This window comes from Papio anubis, chromosome 15, assembly GCF_008728515.1.
Source record: "Papio anubis isolate 15944 chromosome 15, Panubis1.0, whole genome shotgun sequence".
Taxonomy (NCBI): Eukaryota; Metazoa; Chordata; class Mammalia; order Primates; family Cercopithecidae; genus Papio; species Papio anubis.
The window spans coordinates 51,131,019-51,143,356 of NC_044990.1; the positions used below are offsets into that span (position 1 = coordinate 51,131,019).

Below are 12,338 nucleotides of genomic sequence, written 5' to 3' on the forward strand. Positions count from 1 at the left end.
GGCCTCTAGACCAGGCCTTGTAGTATTTTTGGTTCAGATCCAAAAAACACATGGACGGTGCTTCTCAATCTCTGGCTGTGACAAATGGCACATTTCTGACTCCCAGCTTCCGTGAGGCAGGGTGGCATGCTTTGTCAGGTTCTATTCCCGACAATTCCCTGTTGTGGTTCCCATGTGCTCCTTTCTTTTGAGGGAAACCTCTCTTTTCCTAATCAACGGAGACTTCCCTTCTTGCTTTTGAACAGGTCTATCCTGATACATTTTCTTATTATTTTCTATTATTTTTATACTCTTAGAGTTTCAGCAAGTGCTCAAACTACCATACTGAATCTTCACTTTATTTTTGACTGTCTTCATAAATGGATTCTACTTAGCCCTTGTACATTCTAAGTGGTTACCATCAGTATACTGGAACACTACATATTACACTTTTTAATCCAGTCACCTTGATGAATTCTATGATGCTTCTAACAGTTTTTCAGTTGATTCTCTCCCTTCTCTGTCCAGTTTGTTCTCTTCATGGTAGACCCCCCACCTATAAAGGCTATGCTTATTCCTGACTTCATGCCTTTGTTCATGCTTTTCTCCTCTGCCTTTTATCCTCCCTTCATATAACTCAATGCTGTTTTCTTAGTTCATCTCATCTTTGGTATTTCTTCTTTAAGCCTTCTTTTCAAATGGACACCTATTTTTACTTCCTATTTTTACAAATCACCTGTAATCAAAAACTATTTCTTTAGTGCCCATTATATGATTAGTACAGGTTGAACACTCCTAATCCCAAAATCTGAAATGTGAAATGCTCCAAAATCCAAAACTTTTTAAGTACTGACATAACACCATAGTGGAAAATTCCACAGCTCATATAATGGATCAAAGTCAAAATGCAGGTGCTCAATACACAGCTCATTCAGCATCCCTGAGGGGGAAAAAAAAAAATTACCTTCAGGCTATGTGTATAAGGCATATATAAAACATAAATGAATTCTGTGTTTGGACTTGGGTCCCATCCCCAAGATATCTCATTATGTATGTGAAAATATTAAAAAAAAAAAATCTGAAATCCAAAACATGGTCCCAAAGTTTTTGGATGAGGGATAATCAACCTGTAACTGTATGTATTTTGTGCCTATTATGCTACTGCTGCAAATACAGTTACGAACAAGGTAGATATGGTCCCGGTCCTCACAGATATTAGTCCAGGAGGAGAGATAGACATTAAAGTAATAACTGATTCCAGATATAAGTAAAATAAAGAAAAAGAATGGAATACTTCTGAAACAAATTACAAGGGCATCTTACCAAGTTTGGAAGGACACAGTGTTTAGCAAAGACTTGTCTGAAGAAGTGACAATTTCACTTAGACATCAAAGGTGAGAAGAAATCAACCAGACTAATACAGAGGCAGGAGGAAGGGTGATGGGTGAGAGCAAAGAAAACAGCTTGTGTGATGGTTCCTACACTAGAGGGAACTTAATAAATTCACAGACCTGAACTGCTATTGTGAAGGCAATGTAATTAATGGGGTGAATAGGTATAAAATATGAGATAAGTCCTAGTGAAGATCTTAGAACTGTGGAAAGCTATTGGAAGATATAAAATAGGAACATGAATAGATCAAATTTGCAATTTAAGGACTTTTTGGCTGAGTATCAAATGAATCTTTAAAAAGTCCAGTTATATCACAATTTTGATAAAAGACGGGTGGGTAGTATGATCAGGAGATATTTAGCCAACCTGAAATGAGTCAAGAATTGAAAGAGCTTAGTGAAGAACAGGAGGCAGAGGAGGTGAGAAAGCAAGACAGACTTCCAGATTTCTTTCTCAAATGTGCAACTGGATTGATGGTGGTAGCATGGACTACCTGTTTCTTTTGCTGGCACTGCCTTGCAGTGCTAGTCAAATGGAATATATATACCATAGATTCTCTTAACTCCTTTCTCTATAATGTGTTTCCTTTTTTTTTTTTTTGAGATGGAGTCTAGCTCTGTCACCCAGTCTGCAGTGCAGTGGCGCAATCTCGGCTCACAGCAACCTTTGCCTCCCAGGTTCAAGCGATTCTCCTGCCTCAGCCTCCCAAGCAGCTGGGAATACAGGTGCCTGAGCTTACTACTACAAATATATATACTACTATATATATATGCACACACTATATATATGTATAGATATATATACTATATATAGTAGTGTATATGTATATAGTACAACTATATATACTAAAGTACTGTATATATATAGTACTACTATATATATACACTATATATAAGTACTAAAGTATAGTACTACTTTATATATATATATATATATCAAGTAGTGCTACAGGCCGGGCACAGTGGCTCAAGTCTATAATCCCAGCACTTTGGAAGGCCGAGGCGGGTGGATCACCTGAGGTGAGGAGTTCGAGACCAGCCTGGCCAACATGGTGAAACCCTGTGTCTACTAAAAATACAAAAATTAGCCAGGCATGGTGGCGGGCGCCTATAATCCCAGTTACTCCAGAGACTGAGGCAGGAGAATTGGGTCCTATCCCCAGCTTGAACCTGGGAGGCAGAGGTTGCAGTAAGCCAAGATCACGCCACTACACTCCAGCCAGACTCGGTCTCAAAAAAAAAAGTAGTGTTATGATAAAGACTCTCGTAAGGAATAACTATCAAAATTAAAATTCAGATGCATAGGATGATTTGAGAGGAAAACAAAAATTAAAGTATAAAGCAATCAACAGAGAATACCTAACATATCAAAAAACTGAAAAGCAAAGGAGGCAACCATACACAGTGGGTTGGGCGGGGGGTGTTGTTGAAAAGGCACGACTATTTTAAGGGAATGCAGAATTTTAAGGATATAAGGATAAAAGCAAAGATCTCATGCAGACCTTATTCTAAATAGGCAGGGATAGTTCTTTTCAGAGTGAGCTACACAGATAACTGATTAATACAAAGTCAGCCTGCTGCCTCCCATGTCTTTAACAAAATCCTTCCATTTCATGATCAAAATGCAAATGTAGCCAAGAGTTCCGCAATTCATATGACTTAAAGGGGGGTTCACAAATCCTGCCATTGAGGGGAGAAATTGTACTCAAAAAGTTTTGAAAATTTCACTTTTGATCTCACGGGTTGATTTAAATACTGTGAAACACCACATCCTCTCTCCTTCATTTTTTGTTTTACTTCACTTTTTCATGTTCTTATTCTCTCTATAATCTTCATTTTACACCAGGTTTTCTCAGAAAAGATCTTGATGATGTAGCCAACACAAATCATCAGTTCTCAATTGTACATCAGTGGTTCCACCAGAGAGAAAATGTGAGTTTTCTATTCAAATAGGATCCTACAGCCATATACATAAGGAACCTAAGTACAGCTAACATAAGAAAATAGGCTAGAAGTGAAGTCTTATACTCTACCTTTTTCCAAGGAAACATACAAGATAGTAAATTTTTATACACATAGACACACACACACACACACATATATATACACATGCATAAATTCACTTACAAAATAAAACTAGTAAGTGTTGATACATCGAAAAGGATATAAAAATAGGCTGAATATTAACATTCTCAGAAAAACAGCAAGGTAGATACTGAACAAGTGAAAAATTAGATGCAAAGTCTCTAAAAATGTAATTCTTTGAAAAGGAACGAGCAGCCAGTGTAGAAAAAGCCAGCAGCCCTTCTGCAGGGGCTATGTAAGAAAATGAGGCCAGGTGTGGTGGCTCACACCTGTAATCCTAGCACTTTGGGAGCCCAGGTGGGTGGATCACCTGAAGTCAGGAGTTCGAGACCAACCTGGCCAACATGGTGAAACTCCGTCTCTACTAAAAATAAAAAAAAATTAGCCGGGTGTGGTAGCGGGCACCTGTAATCCCAGCTACTCCGGAGGCTGAGGCTGGGAAGAGTTGCCTGAACACAGGAGGCGGAGGTTGCAGTGAGCTGAGGTTGCGCCACTGCACTCCAGCCTGGGCAACCACAGCAAGACTCCATTTCAAAAAAAAAAAAAAAAAAGCCTACAGTGAAGGAGAAAGAGATACAGGAGTGAGAATTTCGTAGGGTTATCTTTTAACAGAGAGGGAAGCTGACGTAAGTAGCCTCTGGAAAACGTCTAGGCCCACTGCAAATGACATTTAACATCGATCAAACACTCATAATACAGGTGGATGTGAGTAAAAAGGAGACAAAGGAGACTACAAGAGAGATGACATCGGAAATAATATAAAAATAATTGATCATCTTTGATATATTTTTACATGGTTGTCTTATTTAAATATTCACAGCTCTTGGAGGCAGGATTTTATTTTAAACAAACAAACAGGCTCAATGTTTAAGTATCTAGTCCAAGCTCACCACAGGGTTATAAAGTGGCATTAGAGGGTGGAGAGAAGGTAACCGGCAAGACACTAATTTCGTGTTCTGCAACGCTTGTGTAGGCTTCACACACACGTGCCTCCAGGGCCGAAAATAGGCGACACCCATAGCACTTGGGCACTGGCGTCACCCGCTTCAAGAGAAAACTAGGATAATTCTGACGAAGGGGGGAACTTAATCATTCGCAGGATATTAAAGGCCGCCTACTTAAGTGCGAAGAACACGAGGCATAGCGGTGACCAAACACCTGGCCCCTGTCCCCGCCAGGATCCCAACCTTGGGGATCCCAACCTTGGGGATCCCAACCTTGGGGACCCCCGAAGCGCCCTGCGCGGGAATCCGGTGGGACGCGGCGCGCAGGAGGGAACGGGTGTACTGGGTGGGGTGGGCGTGGCGCTGTCACAGCAGGAGATCAGGCGGGTAGGGCGGACCTGGGACGCGGGATAGAGGGGGCGCGGCATTCGCGCGAGAGGGACGCGGTGCGCAACCGGCTGACTAGGGGGCCGCAACGCCTGGCGCGCGCGACAAACTACGCAGCGGCGGAGACAACTCTCAAAGGATAGGGCCATCAGCCCTGCGACCCTGGCAGGTCCCTTCCAAAGATCTTCGAAGATGCCGTTTGGGGCACGAAGGGGACCTGAAGTCCTCCCCAGGCTCAGCTCCGCCTGGGGGCCTTGGCTCTGGGAAGGCAGGCAAGGTAAAAGGAGCGCAACTGACACTCACCGTCCATGGTCTCCCGCACCGCATTCAGATTCGCCGCCGCGGCCGCCGCCGCCCCCCCAGCGCCGCTGCTACTCGCCATGGCTAAGGCCGAGGGAGGCGGGAGAAGGGCCTGACCCGGAACTGGAGCGCCTTCCTCTCTCCCGGGCAATCACACGGCGCGTCTCCGCTCACGCCGGGCAGGCTCCGCCCCTCGCGCTCGCCGCCGGCGTGAGGCTGCGTTGATTTGAATTTGGAGCCTCGTTCCTCTGCGCGGAACGTGGAGCGAGGAGTTGCTATTCGAATTTTCTACGCGGCCTCCGTGCAATTGGTTGGTTCGCGGATGGCGGGACGACGCGATTGGCCAGTCGCTCACAAGCCCCGTGCCCTGGTTGGCCCAAGACAGCGCGGAAGCGGGGAGTTAAAGAGTCTGTGCCTGACGTGGAAGCTGGCTTGGCCCCCGGGAGCTCCCTGGAGTCGGTATTGGGGGCTTCGTTTTGTACGCACCGGTAGGTAGGTTTTTTTATGGTCCCTGACCTTTCCTCCTGTCTGAATGGAGAGGTTTCTTTTCCCAGCTCCTGACTTGCCTGCCCGCTGGCCCCTGGTGAATGGGAGCAGTCAGGGAGTAGGTGTGGAAGACAGGGGCACCAGAAAGAGTGGCCACGTAGGGTTGGGGGCGACGCCTCCTCGGCGCTCCGTCCGAGGAAGCCGGCTGCATCTCAACCTTACAGAAGTAGACTCTTCTCCACCCCACCCCGCCAAGTTGTAGCCTCCTTTGATTGGAAGTAATGCAGAGTCGCTTTCTATCCTGGGAGGGGTGAGGGGGAGGTCTTGGCGAAAGGAGGATTTTTGGAGGAAAGGGGACTCAAGGCAGTTAATTTCCTAGCCCCTGTCAATCATACTTCTCTGGCTAGGACTCATGTGTAAGAAAGGCACAAGCTTCTGCATCTCTTACCTGCTTGCTACAAAGAATTGTTTAATAGCAACTGTAGTTGGATGGGGTATCCGAAGAATGTTCATAGTGTTGAGACGTGAGATGATGAATTAAAAAAAAAATTGTAGCTATAAGTCCTTTAGTTGAGAAGAGATTTGTGCCTGTTGTAACCTTTAGATCTGAATTCATATTTGATTGCTGCGTATAAGCCACTTCACTTCTCTGAGCTTGTTAATTCTTTCACAAAATAATATCACTAATAACTTACTGCTATAGCTTTCAAGGTTATTTCGAGGATCAGTTGAGAACATTTATATGTGATACTTTTTTCATAAGCTGTATCATAGCCCCAAGAGTGTTAGGTTTTGAGTTGTTTTTGTGACACATTTGTCGAATACATTTTAATAGGTAAAATTACTATCTATGGGACTTTGTAATTTTAACATCTGTCCTCTTGATTTCTCTTTAGTTTTCTCTCTGTGCTATGGGAGATGTCAAGGAATCAAAAATGCAAATAACACCAGAAACTCCAGGAAGGATCCCTGTTTTAAATCCTTTTGAAAGTCCTAGTGATTATTCTAATCTCCATGAACAAACTCTCGCCAGTCCTTCTGTTTTTAAATCAACAAAATTACCAGTAAGTTATTCCTGACTAGTGTTTACAACTAATTTTAAATGTAAATAATTACAAATAATTTTAAATGTAAACATCTGTCTTTACAAGGTAAGGAGGAAATACATGATGGAGCATATATAACTGCAATGTACTTTTAAAAATTGTAGTGTTCATTATAATCTAGTGGTTAGGTTAATAAGTTAGCTAGAAGTTTTTTTTTTTTTTTTAAGTTCAAGAACAACATATGTTAGCTTCCTGCAGTTGTGGGTGTAGCTACATTCTGTGGTTGATGATATAGCTGCTAATACATTAGAGAAGAAGCTGCATCATCTAATATTCTGTTCTCACTTATCTGGCAAACATTATTTGAGTGTTGCTATGTGTCAGATACAATGCTAAGCAGGGATTACGCTGTGAACAAGTTAGGATCATTAGGCACAAATCCTTAAGGAGGTTATACTCCAACGTAGGAGTCACAAACTTTCTGTTAGGGGCCAGACAGTAAATATTTAAGCTTTACCGGTCATTTGATCTCTGTCACAACTACTCACTTCTGTCTTGAATCACAAAAGCAGCCATAGGTAATGTGTAAAGAGATAAATGTTACTCTGTTCCAATACAGCTTTATTTATGGACACATTTGAATTTCATATAATTTTCACATGTCACAAGATTTTTTTTTTTTTTTTGTCCCCATTTAAAACTGTCAAAATAATTCTTAGCTTGCAATCTATTATAAAAAGAAACTACCCCCTATTTTAATGTGTTAGACTAGACTATTACTCGTCTAATACTAGACAAGTAATATTAGGACAGTGTGATAGGTGATTAGTGCTTAGCACAATAGTAATATGAAGGAAAAGTGTTTTTCGGGATATTAGAAAAGGCTTCATCACTTTATATTTTTTTTTTTTTTTTTTTTTTGGTAGAGATGGGATTTCACCATGTTGGCCAGGCTGATCTCGAACTCCTGGCCTCATGTGATCTACCCACCTCAGCCTCCCAAAGTGCTGGGATTACAGGCATGAGCCACTGTGCCCGGGTCACTTTATCTTATTTCACTGTTACTTGCTACACTGGATAAGTTCTTTTGACCTTGGATCTTTCAACCTACCAAGTTACTTAGAAAAACTGCAAATAGAGTGGCTGTTTCTGCTACACTTTCATATAAGTTTTACAATGAGCAGGTATGTACTAGTGGAAGGTCGAGCAGTTTATATTGAATCATTTCATCAATCTGACCTTATGATTTCTAATTGAATCATATTAAAATTTATCTCTTGGTCTTACTAACAATAAATAATAGATTTACGGCAGCTTAATTCTCAAAGTTGGAATGTATGGCATCTTGCATTTTTAGGACTGAATTTGCCTAGAATATATTTCTAATTACAGATTAGGATTTGGATAAACCTTTGATTCAGTTGGATGGTTGAGTACAGAAAGGCAGCACTGGTTGCCATTCATAATTATTTTAAGAATCAACTATGTTATGAGGTTTTGCAGCCATCTCCAAAGTGACTAAGGACTTTGTTTAATTCCAGTTCCTTCTTAGTGAAAGTAAAGATTTTTGATAACTGTAAGAGATTTTTAGTTTTACATGGGCTTAGTGTATCACACTGATGAGTGTTAATTATGAAAGTTTTGTATCTTCATTACTCTGTTGTGTTTTTTTCTAGTATTATGTAATTCCAACCCAGGTGGAATATTTTGTTATTTTAAAAGACATACAGACTGGGCGCTGTGGCTCATGCTGTAATCCCAGCACTACCAAGGTGGGCTGATGACTTGAAGTCAGGAGTTTGAGACCAGCCTGGCCAACATGGTGAAATCCTGTCTCTACTGAAAAAAAAAAACCCAAAAATTAGCTGGGCGTGGTGGTGGGCGCCTGTAATCGCAGCTACTCAGGAGGTTGAGGCAGGAGAATTGCTTGAACACGGGAGGTGGAGGTTACAGTGAGCTGAGATTACACCATTGCACTCCAACCCGGGTGACAGAACGAGACTCCATCTTAAAAAAAGAGAGAGAGAGATACAATTAAGTCAGTTGATCTAATATGATATGATTACCCTTTGCCATTTAATTTCATGGTAAAGTCAAATTTTAAAATACAAGCTTTAAAATATTTTTGTATTATAAACACATTGGTTAGCATTTTGATGAACTATTTTAGTTTGCCTTTACTCATAAGCTCACTTTCTTTTGTTAAGACTCCAGGGAAATTTAGATGGTCTATTGATCAACTAGCTGTAATAAATCCTGTAGAAATAGACCCAGAAGATATTCATCGTCAAGCTTTATACTTAAGTCATTCTCGGTAAGTTTTCCTTTCTTGCACTTAAGTGTAATAACACTCTCAAGTGAAGAGAGGTAGGAAATTCTAAATGTTGAGTATTTTTCTATGTAAAGATACCAGGGAGAAAAAATTTTGATGCAGATTTCTCCTATCTAAATGAATGAGTTCAAAGAACTACATTCAGAAAGATTTTCTTGCCAACAGTTCAAGATCTGGGTAGATACCTTTTTCTTTTACAGGTTACCTTTTCCCTCTGCTACTGAGGGGACAGCTCTATACCCCTAGCACTCAGTAAAGAGAAGAGCATTTTGAAATTTGCACTTTTCTACATGGTTGTGGCTTCTGCCATTAACTTGTTTTAGTTTGTCTTTTTGATGGTTTGGGGTGAAGCAAAATGCTGTTTCATTGTTATCTATGTTTGGGGAAACCTAAAATCCCCTTAAAGAGTTAAGTAGGCTTTGAGTAGAAGGGTATCCATTAGCAACAGAGTGGTTTTTAGACATCATCCAACTGTAACAATTCACTTGGAATCTGAATTACATTTTCTAGAATTCTGCATATCACTCAGTGCAGTCTTACTTGTCACTGTGTTTAGGTTTCAAGGCACTAATGTACTGCAGATTTAGTTTTTTATTACAAAGTATAAGGTCATATTATTCATTTGTAGTTTTAGGGACTCTTGTTTATATGTCTTATAGTCTGATTTTTTAATATTTGAAAAAAATCAAATACATGGTATGACCAGATTTTAATTTGCTGTCCTAAGGTAGACACGTTGTTAGTCCAAAAGAAAGGATAATCCTTTTCCCTTTGACTTAAGAATTCAGTCACACAAAGTTGCACACATATTGAGATGTTCTGGTGAATACTGGCTTTTCTCCTCCATCTTTTTGCTTGGTAACATGATGACCATTCATTCATAAAATTAATGTCCATCCAGAGTGTTAATAGGAAGGGAACAGAATGAGGATAAAGCATGAAATAATTTTAACTTCAATTTAAATAATACCTTTGAGGCTGGATATGGTGGCTCACATCTGTAATCCCAGCACGTTGGGAGGCTGAGGCAGGCAGATCACTTGAGGTCAGGAGTCCAAGACCAGCCTGGCCAACATGGTGAAACCCCATCTCTACTAAACATACAAAAACATTTAGCCGGGCGCAGTGGTACACACCTGTAGTCCCAGCTACTCGGGAGACTAAGGCAGGCGAATCGCTTGAACCTGGGAGGAAAAGGTTGCAGTGAGCTGAGATTGTGCCATTGCACTCTAGCCTGGGGGACAGAGCAAGACTCCATCTCAAAAAAAAAAAATAAAATAAAATAAAATAAATAAATAAATAAATAATACCTTTGAAAGAGAAAGTGAGAATATCTAAAAACAAATGCGTCACAATTAGTGACTAATTTTTTGTTTCACACGAACTTAATTATGCTTAATTATTTTGTCTCATTTTTTCAATATATTGAATGATGGACAATTATATTGATCAGTCAAGAGATATTGAGTACTGTGAGGGACTGTAAGAAACACTGAAGAAGTGCAGGATGTTAAGAGTCAAGAGTCAAAAATATAATTAGAACAAAGTTGTAACACAACGCTTCTGTACTTACTACTAAATGATATATTGTCTGCAAAGGTTTATAAAGATAATCTTGGTGTCTCTTAGTACATAGATTTATTATATAGAAGAAGGGAAAAGAGTGGGAAAATATTCTAATTTAATTTAATTTATTAATATAATTCAATGAATGGTTATGGCTTCTACCAAGGATTGTAAATATATTCTTAACAGAGCATCTTGTTTCATCCTTAGAAACAGGCAGTGTCTTTCAGTATTTCTTCTTACATATTAGCCCTCTACTTCAATTTTTCCCATCCTATTCATGCCACCATCCACACAGAAAATTATAACTGTAAAGCATACCAGTGTAAGCCGGTGAGTCTTGGCCACGTAGGTGACCAGTCCGGAGGTCCCCTCTCCTTTGCCACCCTGCAAAGGCTCAACATTCAGGCCACACCTGTACCCATATGCATCATACTGGTGTTCAGTGGTATGCTGGTCAGGGTGCTCTCCTCTGGATGGCTTCTTAGAATCCTCTTTGATCTGACTCTAGAATATTTGGCCACATTGATTTTTACTGTTTCCAGCAATCACCTGAGTATTTCAGGTTCTCAAAGTCCCTCTGATGAAATAGCAAAAGGTTTCTGAATGCAGTAATCCTAGTTCAGAGCTTACTTGCTATTTGCTAAGCTTATTATGTGCTGCCATTTTGACCTGGTTAAGACCATGACAAGATCAAGAGAACCACTGATAAGATGAAGAGCCATTAAGATGAAGAGCCATTTTGTTATCCTCAAAATGGCTACTGTTCAAGCTGGGATGTGTGGGTTGATACTGTAGTTTATTTTCTCATAATTCTCCCACTTGAAAAATCTACTTAATTTCTGAAATGTGTACATTCTCATATAAGCTTTATTAAGCCATGAGCAAGTTTATATGTAAAAAAAAATTCACACCCTGGAATACTATGTAGCCACGAAAAGAATGAGATCGTGTCCTTTGCATGGACGTGGATGCAGCTGGAGGCCATTATTCTTAGCAGACTAACACAGGAACAGAAAACCAAACACCTCATGTTCTCACTTAGAAGTGGGAGCTAAATGATGAGAGCACGTGGACATATAGATGAGAACAGTACACACTGGGGCTGGTGGAGGGTGGAGGGTGGGAGGAGGGAGATCAGGAAAAATAACTGATGGATTCTAGGCTTAATACCTGGGTGATGAAATAATCTGTACAACAGACCCCCATGACACAAGTTTACCTGCATAACAAACCTGTATTTGTACCCCTGAACTTAAAGAAAAAATTCTGAGACAAAATAATTGTAAATTATAAAAAAAATATGTCTTACCAATTTATTGATGGAAGGCAAGCATTCTTTCCTGTAATAGAATAAAGAGGTGGTCCTGGAAGGCTAACTGCTGAGTCCTTGGCAAGTATATGCTTTGTGCTTGGGACCCGAAATTTTATATTAAATCTTGTAGCTGAGAAGTTTATGTTGCAGTAATTGCAGATTGTATCAAAGTGAAAAAAAGAATTCATTTGGAAAAAATGTTATATTGTCAATGTTTTATTTCAGATTTAATATTTTTGACTGTTTAGAACTGTGATAACTATCCTCATCTATTTTACAGTAAAAGTTGATACTAAAATTATTGCCAAGATAAACTTGTTATAATTGAAGAGAAAAAATTTGGACAGTTTTTAGATGTATGTTGAATTAAATACTTCTTAACTTGTATTAAGGGACAAAGTTTATCAAATTTATATTTTTAAAAGCAATTTAATATCAGTGTAAGTCTTTTGAAATAAAGCATCATTCCATTCAAACTTTGAATGGAAAAGAGGGATGTAAGCCTAA

The 12,338-nt window shown here is 39.9% G+C and overlaps 2 protein-coding genes across 7 annotated transcripts in view; one reads left to right on the forward strand and one right to left on the reverse strand.

The window, feature by feature from the left end:
* MZT1 (mitotic spindle organizing protein 1) overlaps window positions 1-5,356 on the reverse strand; it is a 19,671-nt gene extending 14,315 nt beyond the window's left edge. Inside the window, exon 1 of the mRNA XM_003913943.4 lies at window positions 5,090-5,356. Coding sequence (XP_003913992.2) covers window positions 5,090-5,168 — 79 coding nt within the window. The 5' untranslated portion in view covers window positions 5,169-5,356. The remainder of the gene's footprint in view (window positions 1-5,089) is intronic.
* BORA (BORA aurora kinase A activator) overlaps window positions 5,315-12,338 on the forward strand; it is a 26,378-nt gene continuing 19,354 nt past the window's right edge. Inside the window, exons 1-3 of one of the 6 annotated variants that reach the window (XM_003913941.5) lie at window positions 5,320-5,574; window positions 6,469-6,636; window positions 8,826-8,932. In XM_003913941.5, coding sequence (XP_003913990.3) covers window positions 6,484-6,636; window positions 8,826-8,932 — 260 coding nt within the window. In that variant the 5' untranslated portion in view covers window positions 5,320-5,574; window positions 6,469-6,483. Of the gene's footprint in view, window positions 5,579-6,468; window positions 6,637-8,825; window positions 8,933-12,338 lie in introns of all 6 variants that reach the window. The other 5 variants (XM_031655888.1, XM_031655889.1, XM_031655891.1 and 2 more) reach the window with 5 other exon arrangements.